Source organism: Lepidochelys olivacea, assembly GCF_965140295.1.
Source record: "Lepidochelys olivacea isolate rLepOli2 genome assembly, chromosome: 12".
Lineage (NCBI taxonomy): Eukaryota > Metazoa > Chordata > Testudines > Cheloniidae > Lepidochelys > Lepidochelys olivacea.
Window position 1 is genome coordinate 3,273,770 of NC_140422.1, and position 15,931 is coordinate 3,289,700.

Consider the following 15,931-nt stretch of genomic DNA (forward strand, 5'->3'; position numbering starts at 1 on the left):
GATCCGCCCCTTAACCTGGCAGAAGAGAGCACAGAGCCATCTGCATGAAGGATAAACGGATGCTGGCGTGCCAGCTCTTGGCACTGGCTTGCAGCTTGCTGGGCTCTGCTTTGGGGGAGTTCCAGGTACACCAACACCCTGAGAAGCTGCCCCCCCTGGTGCTGCTGCAGCAAGGTAACTGACAAATTCCACTGAAATAACTGACTAAGGGGCTGGTCAAGATTTTCCAGCACCAGCTAAGTTGGTTGTGGGGGGCACATATCTGATCTCGGACCTGGGGAGCCCATCAATATATATCTTTGCAGCCAGTGCTGACCCAGTGCTCATTACGCCTCCTGGCGCACCTCCGCCTCTACGGAAGCCGATGGGAGCTGAGGGCACTCAGCACTCTCCAGCATCAGACCCTCCCTCTGCTGGGCCAGGCGATGTAAATGTGGCCTCTATTTACACCAGGGAAGGGTCTGTTGCACAGTGCGGTTAATGGATGGTTTGTTGGTGGCAGGGAAGGTCTTGGAGCTGCTGAATGAGGGAAGCAGCACACTGTAACATCTGTCGTTGATGAGAGTCCAAACCTCAAGCCAGCAGAGAGGCAGGGGAAATCCATTCCCTCCTGGGGGGAGTCAGGGCACGGCCAGGGTTTATCTGGGCTGGAGGAGAGTCCCCAGCCTGTCTCTCCCCAAACAGATCATGGGTTTCAATCATTAGCATAAAATATTATTTTCATTTTGCAATCTCTTTGCTCCCAGGGTCTGATTGCCACATTGCAGGGCAGTTAGCCACATGGCCAGGCCCAGTCAAGGGGGCCACAACCGGGGCCAGATTTTTTACCCAGCAGGTGCCAAGAAAAAGGGAATGATTTTCTAAAGGGTGCTGCTAACCAGGTGGAGCCGTCCTGCCGGGACTCTTCTTTGTGCCTGAGATACAGCAGGGATACAGAGCTCCCCCTGCCCTTCCCGTCAGCCCCCCATGGACCGTGTGGGTGATCCCAGAAACGCCCCAGCAAACTTGCTGCGAGAGCACCCAAGGACGCCACTAGTTCTCCCTTTTCTCTAGCTATTCTCTCCCACCCGCGCCCCTTTCATTGTGGGCTCTCAGCACTGCCCTTTGTCAGTTAAAGCCAGGGGGCCAGAGCCTGGTGTGGATCGCCCTATTTGTACCCAAGCAGCGAGACACCCGGGCTGGCTCTGGAGCTGGTGTCAGTGGCTTGCAGGCCTTGCCTGCTTTGTATTCCACTAAAAGCCAGGCTTTCTTCTCTCCCCGTGTCACCATGGAGACCCGTATCCCTTCCTTGGCTGTTTGCAGGATTACCCTCCAGCCAGGGGCTGGGGCCGGGCTTGGCTTGGATTCCTGAGCTGCTGCTGATGGAGGTGTCCTGGGCCAGGAGGCTGCAACTCCCAGAGTTGACTGCAGGATCCCAGCCCAGCCATGCTCTGCTGGGGACCGGGGGGTTATCTCGAACTCGTGTTCCCTGACTCCCTGCTTTGCTCCCCCTGCCCAGCTCCAGGCGTGAAGGAACGTTTCCTGCTGCTTTCACTGCACAACAAACTGCGGAGCAAAGTCCAGCCGCCCGCTGCCAACATGCAGAGGATGGTGAGTCCCACTCTGCCTGCTTGCCCCCGGCCCCATGGGTCAGGCTCAGCAGGGGCCCAGCAGGGTCCTGGGTCAGGCTGCTGGTGATGGAGACGCACTGAGGTAGAACAGGGGACCCTGTTGATCTCCTCAGGGGAGGGTGCAACTGCACTTTGGGGGATCCTCTGGAGAATGCAGGGGCCAGATCAGCTCCTGGCACTGGGCAACAACTGAACCCTTCTGGCTAGTGCTCACACCCAGAGTCCCAGGGCGGGGCTGTCCATGCCCGCCTGCGCTCTCCCCAGTCCCTATCGGGCTCTGCTATGCCCAGGAGCATGAGACAGAACTGCAGAGTGGACCTGGGACTCCTGTGGGGCCCAGGAACCTGCCAGTCTGGGGCATGGGTGGGGTCGGGCAGGGCATGGCTGAACCCTGGTGTGGGGCACAGACAGGAATCATAAACATCCCCCCCTCGGCCACTGTGTGCCAGCCTGCACGGGACTCCACGGAGATGTGGCTGAACTGCACAAGGTCCAGGGCTTGCCCAGCCGGCTCACCTCCCATTGAACCCACAGCTCCGGGGCAGGCAGGGCAGCAGAGAGTCAGGGCCAACAGCGGAAAGAGGGAGGGTCTCTGTGCTGCATGGTGTCCTGTCCCCTCCTCCCCCAGCTCCCTTCAGCCACCACAGACCCCCTCCAGAGGTCTAGCCCCTTGGCCGGGTGGGGTGACCTTCCCTAGGGGGCCCCACACAGCCTTGCCCTCTGCAGCCCCTTGCCAGCACCAGCTCACTGAACTGATTCCCTGCCCACGGTCACCTCCAGCTAGTGCCACCGGCCCACACAGCTCCTGGCAGCACAGTTGGAAATAAGGCTGCTCTCGCTGCTCCTGCACGGGGCTCACTGCACAGCGGAGGGGCTGGAGCTGGGCCGAGGGGGATGCTCATTGCCCTCGTCCAGGCAGCAGCACTATGTGAGGGCACCAAACTGTATGCAGCATTTTCTGTCTTCCCCTCCCACCTTCCCGGACAGCACCAGAGATTACTGATGCTGTCACTGCTCGGCAGCTCCAATGAAGCAGGGCACCAGGGCAGGGCTGCAGCTAGCCATGCTCTCCCAGGGAGCCACGGGGGGCGCCATCCACTTTGGGGGTGGCTTTTCTATGGGCAGCACCCTCCCTTCAGCCAGCAGGGACAAAGCCCTGCTAGGAAGCAGAGAGCCCTTCCCCACCTCCGTGGCTTTGAGTGTGGCTGGGGACAGTCTGGTCCAGAGGTCTGCCCGAGGTGGGGCCAGAACGTTGGGCCCGGTGCAATGGAGTGTCTAACATCCACCTCCATGGGACGCTGCAGACGGGAACTGTCCTGGTGCATCTCGCTCTTGCCTTCTCCTTCCTCTGCAGCACCAGGCCCATCCCCCCTCTGGTGGCACATGGGACTAGGGGCCTCTCAGGCTGCTCCGATGGGGCAGGAGGTGGGCCCAGGTGGACCCCTGGGCTGACTCAGTGGGAGGTAAGGCCCTGCCAGCAGGAGGGAAACGACCCATGGTACATCAGCTGCTACTAGCCCAGGCTGAGTATGTCACTTGCAAGCCCTAGGGCAGGGAACTGGGTGCCTGGGGCACTGGCTGGCGAGGGTGAGGTGGCCAAGCACCTAGGATGCTTGCAGGCCTGGCTGATGGGCCCTGGGGAGACCCGTATTTGACACCTACTGGGAGGTGTTCTGCCCCCCACTGCGGCCCCATTTGTTGCTCGGCTGAGGCATAGGGGATGCAGATGTCCCACAAGGGGAGGGGGAGAATCACCCCAGCATAGGGCCCTCAGACGGAAGGGGTCATTTGGCTGTCACCCAGGCAGGGCACCACCTTTGGCAACCTAATTCAGCAACAGCAGGAAGCAAATCCAAACAGTAGCCCTGCCCCCGCCCATCTCCCCTGGGGCAGGTTCAGGCAGCCAGCTCTCTCTACCAGCGCCCCAGGCCCACCTGCCTGCTCTCGCAGGGAGAACGTGGGCACGGGAGCTGGGAGGGCCGTGTCATGCCATGTTGAGCTATCCGCAGCAGCGTGTCTGCCAGCCTGAGCCGTGCCCATGCCCCTGCGGACACCCAGCTGTACCTCACAGCTTGTACCCCAGCATGCTTTGGGGCTATCAGGTAGATTTCCAGAAGACCCCAGGGCCAGACTTCCAAGTGCTCAGCTCCCACAGGGTACCCTCCTGCACCTGCCTCAGTTTCTCCTTCTGTTTGCTCATGAAAGGAGCGGTCTCTCAGTGCCAGATACAAAGCCCACCTCGGGGTATAATCTGTTCACATGCACCAGTGCAGGAATCCCCCCAAATCCAGCCAGTAAAACCATTCTCGATAAACCCACAGGAACCATATAAAGGTACAACTGTTCTTCCCATTTCCCTCTCAGGGTCAGTGCCTCCGCTCCCTAGTGTGTACAGCCACGCTGCGTTCCCAGTTCCTTGAGCCCCATCCAGGCCCCCCTCTCCAGGCCTCCCTGCGGACAGTGACCAGTCTCTTGACTCCACCACAGCCCCCAGGGCTGGTATCCCACAAGAGAACTCCCCAAATTTTACTCTCGAGCCCCCCTGCCTGGGAGTCCTATGCCTGGCCAGGACACGCCCGTCCCCTTGCACCCAGCCTTGGCTTCCCCTAACCAACCTGGATCCTCCCTTTTGCTCAGGGGCAACTGCCCAGGCCGTCCGCTCAGCAGGGCCCCAGCTTGGGTCAGTTCTCCCCAGCGGTTCTGTGCTGAACCCAGCTCTCTTCACCAGGACCTCCCAAGCAGCTCTCTGCAGCTGTCTCCGTCTCCGTCTCCGCTCAGGCTCTGGCTCTCCTGGTCTCAGGCCCAGGTGCTCTCTCTTTAGCCCAGCTGGCAGGCAAGTGACAAGTCACAGGTGCATGGGGCCTCTCCCCAGCTCTCCTGTGACAGCACCTAACAAAGGGTTGGATTTCCCAGCCTGCAGCCCGGGCTCACAGCGAGTGTGATAACCTGGCCTCCAGTGGGGATGCCAAGCCCCTGACAAGCCCAGCCACAGCCCGTAACGTTTAATAATAGTCCCATGGCAACATATCCAACTAGAGCTGGTCCCGTTTCCAAAGCCCAGGGGTGCTTCAGCCTGGTCCCAGGACTTGGTTCTGTCTGCACCGGGGGCCAGAAGTGCCGGGGGCTGACGGAGCTTGGCTGGCTCTGAATGGTGGTAAAAGGCCGTTCTGCATGCATGGCCTAAGGTTCCCCGTAGGTCGAGCCACAGGCCCACACCAAGGCTCTTACCCGCTGCACCACAAGCCTTCCTGGCCTGGGCGATAGCGCCCCGCCCCGCCCCGCCAGCGGGAGGGAACCAGCAGAGAAAGGGCGAGCCCACAAGGCCCTGGCCGAGGCGGGGAAGGACTCTGGATCCAGTCACTGTGGCTGCAGCACGCCAGGCAGCTCTATCCGGGTCACGAGCCCAAGCCAGGTGGGCTGCTGTGCGTGGCAGAGGGTCTGAACCAAGGAAGGGGCAGGTGCGTCCCTGCTCTGGTCTGTATCCTACTGGGCTGGGGGAGCAGTGGGACTCAGTCACACAGGATGACTCCAGATCCTGGTTGCTCCAGCATTGCAGGATGGGCAGATCTGGATTCCAGACTCCACCGGCTGCACCGCCTGGTGCTGGGGTTAGCTCTGGCCCGTCTCTGTCTGGCATGGGGCGATCTTTAAATGCAGACCCCTCCACGAGGGAGGAGAGCTCTTACCGGGCGGAAGTTCCTGGGCCCCCTGGCGGCAAGACTGGCCCCCCATTCTCCTCCCCCCAGGCATGCTGCAGGGGGTGGCAGGTAGAGGGGGCGGTGATGCGTGGGCAGGGCTGCGCCTGGACTGAGCCTGCCAGTGCGAGGGAGTAGCACTGTCTGGCCAGCAGTGCAGGGTCTAGCGGGGTAGACAGACCCAAGCAGGGGACTCCCAGTCTCCTCTTTACCTTGATTCTCAGAATTGTCCCACCCCCCAAAAATGGGGCAAGGCAGTGGCAGCCACCCCCAGCCACCAGCACAGCCTGGCAGGTGATTTGTCCTTACGGAGAAGCAAATATTCCATCCCCCTGCGCCTGCACCAGTGCCAAATATTCCATCCCCCTGCGCCTGCAGGGTGGTTTGGCCCCTCGCCGGCGTCCCAGCACTGCCCTTTGCCCGGAGGCACTGAGCGACTTCCGAGAGCAGAGGAGCCCGAACCTAGTGCCTGTGGTTTTATCTGGAGGGGGCTCAGAGACCTGGCGGGGCTGGGTCTGAATGGTGCCATGGGTCACTAAGGGACAGATTTTCACGAGCCCAGCATGCTAAGTGCTGAGTGCTTGTAAATCCGTCCCTAGGTCTACGATGGGTCCAAGCAAGCCCTATCTCTGAACACCCAACCTCTGGGGAGGCTGAAATCTGGCTCCAGCCCCCTATTCCTGACCTCTCCCTGCTCCTCAGCCAGGGTGCTGCTTGGGGCAGCCAGGGGGGAGTGGGCAATGGGCAGGGAGTGCGTGGGGGCTGCAGGCACTGGGATGGGCACAGCTGGGCAGGCCAGGGCAGCTCTCTGGAACAAAAGGTCATTAATCTCCTTGTCCTCCCAGCCTGACACCTCGTTAGCAATAATTAATGGAGTTGGTTTAACTCAGGCAGCAGGGAGGGGAAGTTTGAGTGGTGAGTGGGTGGGGGTGCTTTACAGCTGGTTTCTTCAAGGATAATAAACTCCCCCAGTTCTCCACATGGGTCTAGGGAGGAAACAGGCCATCACTCCAGCCCGGGTGGTCCCCTCTCCACCTGGCGCGCCAGGAGATTTTCCCCACAGCTTGCTTCGCCGCCAGACCCACTGGCTGCTGCTCCTGGACTTCCAGAGCAGGCCTTGTCATCCTGAATGGCTCTGCATAAATTCGCAGGGCACCCGGAGGCAACCATGGCCTGTTTCAAATGTTGCACAGGCCACTCCGCTCAGTCTGTGCACATGGGGCATGGGTGGGTCCATCTTTCATGTAGAACAGGACAGCAAGGGGCCCCAGGCAGGAGTGGTGAGGTCCCTTTAAGGATGCACGGTGGCGTCTCATGGCTCAGTGACAAGCTAGCAGGAGCCAGGCAGGTTTAATAGGTGGCTTTGTTCAGCCTGATCCTATTTGCATGGCAATAGCTGGGAGTTTTGCCATTACTCTCAACGCTGGCAGGAGCAAACCAGTGGATAGCTTGGCTGTTTGCTAATGGTCATTTAACCAAGCTGTTGCTAAGAAATGAAAATTGCCACCATTTTTGTGGGACCTACCAAAACAAGCATCTGGGCTGCTTCCCCTTCTGGCTGTGCCCGGGGGGATGCTGAACCCAAATCCGCTGTCATCTAGGATGCACAAACCAGGAAGCTAACGCACATCTGGGTGATTCTTAGCATTGCCAGCCCCTAGCTTTCCAGACTCAGGAGTCTAACCTCAAAAAATCATGAAATTGGCTTAAAAGGCAAGTGATTTTTTAAAAAGCAATAACTGGTAGGTTCTGTTTCTTTGCTGTCTGGTGCTGGAGACGCTTATGGTCACCCGCCTCCTGTTTTCCAGCTTTTCCCCACAGCCAGCTGGGCTGGAAACACAGTTTTTTTAACGCAAAGCAAGAGTCTCAGTATAGTCCCTGACTCCAGGGGCTGGAGCTTTCAGCTAACCCCCAGACATCGGCAGAGTTGCTAGGAAGTTGTTGGGGGCAGCAGCATTGGGCTCTCCTTCCGCATTAGGAGCACACGGGCCAGGGCAGCGGGCAAGGATGAGCTTTCGGTAAATGGAAAAGGGAAAAGCAAGAGTGTCAGGGAGCCATGCCTTCCCAGCGCTGAGGAGAGGGGCGAAGCATATGGCGGTTCCCCAGGATTTAGTCCACGGCTAGCCCTTTAAAACTCCTGTAGCTCTGCATGGCAACCTCCACTGACTAGCACTGTGCCCGCAGGGGGTTCAAAGGGCCAGGACTGAACTGAGCAGGCGCAGTTAACTCCAGTGCGCTACTACTGCCCTGCCATCCGTCCCTGAAGAACTCTCCTGCTTGCCACCCTTGACCTCGAGGGTGTTCTATCAAGCCCCACGCCCAGCTCTGGGGCTGAGGAGCGGGAGCGTTTCCCAGCAGAGCCTTTTAACCCACCCCCTACCCCCCAGGGTCAGGTGGAAGGGTCCCACGGGCTCCCCATGTGCCATTCCCCGTCCCGGGGCTGGGAGCCTGGCATCTCTGCTGGCAGTGGTGTGGGAGGGTGACTCACCGCAGCTCCCATGTACGGCGCTTGGCTCCTGGCCTGTGAGAGGCTCTGTCATTTCCTCCTCCCTTCGGCTGCCCTGAGAGCCATGGAAATTGCAATTTTAACCGTCTGGAACAAGATGTTTTTCTGCCTGGGAACAAACAACTGCCTGGTCTTCCTCCCACCCCTGTGTGCCATCCTCCTCCTCCCACGCAGGCAGGGGCCGCCGGATCCAGCCCACTTTGAGGGGTTGGACATTGAACTCACCGATGCCAGGGCTAGACGCCGTCCCTGCCCCACTGCCCACAACAGCCCCTGGAAAGCTGCCACGTGCACATCCTGGCCCTGCTGTGTCCCCTGCCCATTGCGTGGGCACAGAGGGTCAGATCCTCAGCAGGCCCCAGTTGGATCTCAGCTGCCTGGCACCTGCTGAGCTCTGGCCCTGAGCTCCTGCTCAGAGCCATCGGCAGTTGCAGGGGCACAGCGGTGCTGGCGAGCCCGAAGCCAGCGGGAGAACCTGCTGCTCAGTGGCTACCGCGGGCAGTCTCAGGTGGGCAAGGGCCCGACCTCGGTGTTGAAGAGCCACACTGCTCTGTGCCGCCTGCTGCAGCAGAGGGAGATGGGGCACGCGGCGCCCCTCGTGGCATGGACTGGGGCAAGCGGTTTGGAAAGGAGCGTGGCCTGCGCCACTGAGGGTGTGGTCTGCAGAGGGGATATGAACCTGCAGCTCCCTTTCGCAGCCAGCCAGCAGTGTTCCCCCTTTGCAGCCAGCTGGGGGGGTGCGCTCCCACTCACAGCCAGCCGGGGGCACTCCCCTGTGCAGCCAGCGGGAGATGCAGGTCTTTCAAGCTGGGCCCCACATACCAGTGCCCACTTCTGTAGACGTGGCCGCACTCATCTGGTTTTGCCTCCCCCCGGGTCTGATCAGCAAGAGCCTGGGCTCTCCTGCCAGCCGTGAGGAGCAGCTCGTGGTGGAACAGGACTGATGCCCAGCCTCAGTGCAGCAGATCCGAGGTCCAAGTGGTGGTGGGAGCGGGGCAGAGATCTGGGCCATCTCCTTTCACCAGTCATTAAAATGGACCCAGCACCCGAGGCCCCCACGGCGACCGTGCTGGCCAGGCCCTGGCGCCCCCGGAGGCTCTGCATGCTAACCCTCACTTTCCACGCTGACAGGAGTGGAGCGAGAAGCTGGCCCAGCTGGCCCAGGAGCGAGCAGCCAGCTGCCTGGCGGGGGCCCCGCCCCACCCTCCGCCCCACGCCCAGCATGTGGGCTGGAATGCCCAGCTGCTCCCTGCCGGCGTGGCCAGCTTTGCCGCCGTGGTGGAGCTGTGGTTCAGCGAGGGACAGAGCTACAACTATCAAGCAGCACAGTGCATGGAGAACGCCACCTGCAGCCACTACACCCAGGTAAGCCCGCGAGGGGCCCAGCTCTGTCTCCTCCCCGGGCGCCGGGCACCAGCAAACGCCCCACAGGACCGCAGAGTTTGCTACAGTGAGAACAGTTCCCTGTGGGTATATCAGAACCTCCACCACATGACTGGGTGCCACTGGGCCGCTCCAGGTAGCCCGGGGCTGGAGGAGCAGGCGGCCTGCAGGTCAGGATGGAGGCACGCTGGCAGAGCTGTGTGTGGCGAGCCACTGCTGGCCGCAGGGATTCATCGCTGCCCAGGATCCGGCCCCATGGCTGCCAGGGCCATGAAAATGCACCTATCTGTGTTTGTCATTGTCTAGTAACCATCACCGCCTGCTGTCCTCTGTCACAGGGAAAGCCAGCAGGGCCTGAAGGGCCTGGCTGCTCAGAGACAGGTGGCGCTGGTAATGCTGGGCCTGACAAAGAGGCCTCCAGCCCTGCCCATGTGGGCGAGGCCCTGTGGGAGGCCTGCACCCCGCGTATGCCCACATCGTCCCTGAGGCAGGCAGGGGGAGGGAATCGACCCTCCGGCAAGCAGCTGGGGATGGGACTGCTGGTGTGGGATGGCTGGGCCCAGAGCTGCAGGGCCTGGCGGGAGGCTGGGCCATACCTGGGGATGCCCTACCCCTCCTCAGCCAGGGCGTGGGTAGGGCTTTCCCAGGCCAGGGGAGGGAAGGGAGGTAGGGTTGCCAACTTTGGTTGGACGAATTCCTGGAGATTTCATCACATGACATCGTCTTTAATTAAAGATTACTCTTTAATTCCCGGAGACTCCAAGACAATCCCTGGCAACCCTAAGGGAGGGGAGCTCTGTGGAACAAGCCGTGGCTGGGGTGGATCCAGCCAGGCCATGGGATGCCGCTAGTGTGACCAGAGGGCCCCATATTCAGGGCTTCGTCTTACACAGGCACCAATTATCCCTCAACCCGTCCCAAGACGATTGTTCACACTGGCGGTCTGGGCTCCCTGCAGAGCGCTGGGCTGAGACTCCTTGGCCTGCCAGTTTAATAGTGGCGGGGGGGGGGGGAAATCTCCCCATAGGCCTTTCCCAGCCCTTCGCAACGTGACCTGGTGGGCAGCGATCACCAGCCCTACAGCCACCCTGCAACAGCTGGCAACTTAACAAAGCCAGTTGCCAACCCCCACACAGCTGGCACTGTGCCCTCAGCCCTGGGGCGGGGTGACCCTCGTCACGGCGGGCACAGGCTGGGCAGGCAACCTGAGGCCTGCACCGTGTCTCTCTTGCAGCTGGTCTGGGCCACCTCCAGCAGGCTGGGCTGTGGGAAGCATGCCTGCATCGAGGGCCAGGAGAGGAGAGAGGCTTTCGTCTGCGCCTACTCCCCGGGGTAAGGCCTCTCGGCGTGCACACGGGCAGCCTGGGCGGGGCCTGCCACCCTTCCCGCCAGGCAGGCACCTAGGCCACGTGCTCACCCCCCTCATCTCCCTCAGCAGCCCCAGTGAGCCCACACCACAGCCCCCACCCCCGCCCCACGTCGTCCACCCCACCCCGGGCCGCAGGCCATATGAACGCCATAGAAACTTGGTGGGTGGGGCTTATAATGGCAGTAGGCAGGGCTTAGCAGCATGGCAGCGGACAGTAGACGGGGCTTACAATGGAACATCAGAACAGCCAGACTCCTGTCTGCTGACGGTGGCAATGCCAGGTGCCCCAGAGGGAATGAACAGAACAGGGAATCATCCAGTGATCCATCTCGCATCGCCCATTCCCAGCTTCTGGCAAACGGAGGCTAGGGACACCATCCCTGCCCATCCTGACTAATAGCCATTGATGGATCCATCCTCCATGAACTTAGCTAGGTTTTTTTTTAACCTTGTTATAGTCTTGGCCTTCATAACATCCTCTGTCAAAGAGTTCCACAGACTGACTGTGCGTTGTGTGAAAAAAATACCTCCTTTTGTTTGTTTTCAACCCACTGCCTATTAATTTCATTGGGTGACCCCTAGTTCTTGTGTTATGAGAAGAAGTAAATAACACTTCCTTATTTACTTTCTCCACACCAGTCATGATTTTATAGACCTCTATCATATCCCCCCTTAGTCGTCTCTTTTCCAAGCTGAATAGTCCCAGTCTTATTAATCGCTCCTCATACGGCAGCCGTTCCATACCCCTCATCATTTTTGTTGCCCTTCTCTGCACCTTTTCCAATTCCAATATATCTTTTTTGAGATGGAGCGACCACATCTGCACACAGTATTCACACTGCACAGTGCGGGCGTATCATGGGTTTGTATAAAGGCAATATGATATTTTCTGCCTTATTATCTATCCCTTTCTTAATGATTCCCAACATTCTGTTTGCTTTTCTGGCTGCCGCTGCACATTGAGTGGATGTTTTCAGAGAACTACCCACAGTGACTCCAAGATCTCTCTCTTGAGTGGGAACAGCTAATGTAGACCCCATCATTTTGTACGTATAGTTGAGATTATGTTTTCCAATGTGCATCACTTTGCATTTATCAACATTTAATTTCATCTGCCATTTTGTTGCCCAGTCACCCAGTTTTGTGAGATCCTTTTGTAGCTCTTCGCAGTCTGCCTGGGACTTAACTATCTTGAGTAGTTTTGTATCATCTGCAAATTTTGCTACCTCCCTGTTTTCCAGATAATTTATGAATAAGTTGAATAGGACTGTTCCCAGTACAGACCCCTGGGGGACACCACTATTTACCTCCCTGGTCTGGGTCCACCACCTCTGGCCAGGCCAGTGTCACCTCTGGGCCCGTGTCCCAGAACTGCTGGACACTCCTTCCCCCCACCTCAATGGGGATGATGTGGCAATTGTCCCCCGGGGCCTGTCCCACACTCACCTGATGGATTGAGAACATGCGCCCTGAAACTGGAGCCCCAGCTTCTCCTGCTGGCCTGGCCTAGTGGTCCCCTCCCACTGGCCCTGCCATGTCGACTGCGGCCCCCTGAACTATGGTGCCCCCTCTGGGTGGGCTACCACCCAGTTGACACTTCCAGGCTTGGCCAACATTTCCTTCATCTTCAGGCATTGCGGCACCTTGTGTCCTTTTTGGTCACAGTGATTACATATCAGGTCCTGCAAATCCCACAAGGGGGGTTGGCCTGCCCCAGCCTTCATGGGCACCCCTGAGTTGGGCTTCCTGGAGTCCCACCTTTGAGAAGTCTCTGGGTGACTCCCCTTCTTAGTCCCCGATGGGGGTCTCCCTCCTCCCCCCAATCTGCTGTCCACAAACTCATCCGCCAGTGCACCTGCACTGCACAGATCTTTAGGCTTCTGGTTCACTAACCACATCTTAAGGTCTGGAGGGCAGATGTCCTACAGCTGCTCCAACCCCACCAGGTGATACATCTCCTCTGCATGTCCCTGTGCCCTTCCCCCACTTACGGAGATATTCCCCCAGCAGGTTGGTGACCTCCTTGTAAGTGACACCTGGGGTCTTGCGTTTCCTGATTTAGTTTAACTTCCACTTTTTAAAGGATGCCTTTTTGCCTCTGACTGCTTCTTTTACTTTGTTGTTTAGCCACAGTGGCACTTTTTTGTTTCTCTTACTGTGTGTTTAAATTTGGAGTATACATTTAAGTTGAGCCTCTATTATGGTGTCTTTAAAAGGTTTCCATGCAGCTTGCAGGGATTTCACTTTTGGCGCTGTACCTTTTAATTTCTGGTTTCAGAGTAGCAGCCGTGTTAGTCTGTATTCACAAAAAGAAAAGGAGGACTTGTGGCACCTTAGAGACTAACCAATTTATCTGAGCATGAGCTTTCGTGAGCTACAGCTCAGTCTGCTGCAGTTTCCACGGCATGCATCCGATGAAGTGAGCTGTAGCTCACGAAAGCTTATGCTCAGATAAATTGGTTAGTCTCTAAGGTGCCACAAGTCCTCCTTTTCTTTTAATTTCTGTTTCACTAACCTCCTCACTTTTGTGTAGTTCCCCTTTCTGAAATTAAATGCTACAGTGTTGGGCCACTATAGTGTTTTCCCCACCACAGGGATGTCACATTTAATTATATTATGGTCACTATTACCAAGGAATCCAGCTTTATTCACCTCTTAGACCCGATCCTGTGCTCCACTTAGGACTAAATCAAGAATTGCCTCTCCCCTTGTGGGTTCCAGAACTAGCTGCTCCAAGAAGCCGTCATTTAAGGTATCAAGAAACTTTTATCTCTGCATCCCACCTTCAGGTGACATGTACCCAGTCAGTATGGGGGTAGTTGAAATCCCCCATTATTAATTATTATTATTATTGAGTTTTTTATGTTAATAGCCTCTCTAATCTCCCTGAGCATTTCCCAGTCGCTATCACCATCCTGGTCAGGGTCAGTAATATCTATCCCTCCCTCTATATTCTTATTATTAGAGCATGGAATTACTATCCATAAAGATTCTGTGGTACAGTTTGGTTCATTTAAGATTTTTACTTCATTTGATTCTAAGCTTTCTTTCACATCTAGTGCCTCTCCCCCACCAGCATGACCTGTTCTGTCCTTCCGATATATTTTGTACCCTGATATTACTGTGTGCCATTGATTATCCTCATTCCACCAAGTTTCTGTGATGCCTATTATATCAATATCCTCATTTAATACGAGGCACTCTAGTTCACCCATCTTATTATTTAGACTTCTAGGATTGGTATATAAGCACTTTTAAAAGTGTCTCTTTTTAGCTGTCTGCCATTACATGATGTAACTGAATGGGATTTTTTTTCATTTGACTTTCTCATCACATCCTACCTGTATTTTATCATCTTCCATCCTCTCCTCCTTACTAGGACATAGAGAATCTCCATTAGTAGATCCTCCCCTAAGGGATGTTTCTAACCGAACCACATGCTCCTCCACACCTGTCGACTTTCCCCCAGCGCTTAGTTTTAAAACTGCTCTATGACCTTTTTAATGTTAAGTGCCAGCAATCTGGTTCCATTTTGGTTTAGATGGAGCCCATCCTTCCTGTATAGGCTGCCCCTTTCCCAAAAGTTTCCCCAGTTCCTAATAAATCTAAACCCTTCCTCCCTACACCATCGTCTCATCCATGCATTGAGACTCTGCAGTTCTGCCTCTCTAACTGGCTCAACGTGTGGAACTGGGAACATCTCAGAGAATGCTACCATGAAGGTCCTGGACTTTAATCTCTTACCTAGAAGTCAAAAATTGGCCTCCAGGACCTCTCTCCTATCTTTCACACGTCACTGGTACCTACATGTACCTCGACCGCCGGCTCTTCTCCAGCACTACTCATAAGTCTATCTGGATGTCTAGAGAGATCTGCAACTTTTGCACCAGGAAGCGGGAGGACCTTGGCCCCAGGGAAGTAAAAGATGGGTGGGGTTTACAATGAAAGAGGTGGGTGGGTCTGTCAATGGAAGTAGAGAGTGGGTGGGGCTTATAATAGTAGGCGGAGCTTGGTCCTACAGAAGTAGAAGGTGGGTGGGGCTTACAATGAAAGAAGATAAAACTTGGCCCCTGGGAAGAGGATGGTGGGTGTGGCTTATAATTAAAGTAGGTGGGGCTTGGGAGCAGAAAGTGGTGGGGCTAATCAGCTGGCCGGCCTTGCCTGGGCAAAAGATGCTATACTCCCTTCTGTTAAGCATTAGGGGCCGGTTGCAGCTCACAGGCTGGTCGCCCAGCTCCAGTGGTGAAGCAGAGGAGGTGGGAAGTTGTGGCCGAACCTCCAGCTGCAATGTGGGCTCTTGCATATCATAGGGCCAGCTGCCTGGGGATAACCCACATGGTCCCTGGGCAGGGCTGGAAAGGCAGAGCGCCCCGGGGCCTACCTGTGACAGTCGCTGGGGCCCCTGGCCCTGCGGCTCCATGCCTGTCTGTTCCGCCCCCAGGGGGAACTGGGAGATGAATGGGAAGACGATCATCCCTTACAAGAAAGGAGCCTGGTGTTCGCTCTGCACCTCAGGATGCTCCGGATGCTTCAAGTCATGGGATCACAGCGGAGGACTGTGTGGTGAGTGCCAGTTCTCCCCCTGCCCTGCTCCTTCACTTAACTTAGATTATGCTAGTCACCCTGCCCTGCTGGCACAGTGGGGCCCTGGGCACTGGCTGGCACAGCTGGGCACCTGCTATCTTACAGCCGCCTTGTGCCTTTTGTTTGGTCAGAGGTCCCCAGGAACCCCTGTCGAATGAGCTGCAGGAATGATGGGCGGTTGAACACGAACAGCTGCCACTGTGACTGCCTGCCAGGGTACACAGGCCGGTACTGCCAAGGTGAGACAGCCGGCTGGCATGGGTGTCTGCAGGGTACACAGGCCGGTACTGCCAAGGTGAGACAGCCGGCTGGCATGGGTGTGTGCAAGGTGCACAGGGCTGCCCCTTGCCATCCGCACCCACGGCGAGACGCCTGCGTTGCATGGTCATTGTGTTGCATTACAGTCTTGTATGTGGGGCTGCGTGGGGCTGGCGCCCGGGGGCTGCGTGGGGCTGCACAGCAGAAGCATTTTCAGGATGACGTGGCAGGGATGGGATGAGCAGCACTGGAACTCAGAGGCTGGTGTCTCTCCAGGGGCAGTTACAGGCTTTTGCCTGCCCTATCTGTGCAGTTTGCTCCTTCCCACTGGTTTTCTTTCTTCTAAGTTTACCATCCCCTGAGAAGTATCAGGGGGTAGCTAACATTGGCTTTGCCTTGAGAACTGCAGCAACATCCTTGTAGGGCTTATTTCCGTGTTGCAGGGAGAGTAGGGCAGGGAACCCCTGCGTGGGGCCAGCGGAGCAGCCTGATGTGGTGAAGGGAGACACTCCTGCCCCACTCCCCT

At 57.2% G+C, this 15,931-nt stretch overlaps 1 protein-coding gene across 1 annotated transcript in view; it reads left to right on the top strand.

Annotated features, from left to right (window-relative positions):
* The first annotated feature begins 7 nt into the window (after window positions 1–7).
* Window positions 8–15,931, top strand: part of CLEC18C (C-type lectin domain family 18 member C) — a 30,622-nt gene continuing 14,698 nt past the window's right edge. The window contains exons 1-6 of the mRNA XM_084644347.1: window positions 8–174; window positions 1,499–1,590; window positions 8,943–9,176; window positions 10,429–10,526; window positions 15,005–15,126; window positions 15,279–15,386. Coding sequence (XP_084500473.1) covers window positions 45–174; window positions 1,499–1,590; window positions 8,943–9,176; window positions 10,429–10,526; window positions 15,005–15,126; window positions 15,279–15,386 — 784 coding nt within the window. The 5' untranslated portion in view covers window positions 8–44. The remainder of the gene's footprint in view (window positions 175–1,498; window positions 1,591–8,942; window positions 9,177–10,428; window positions 10,527–15,004; window positions 15,127–15,278; window positions 15,387–15,931) is intronic.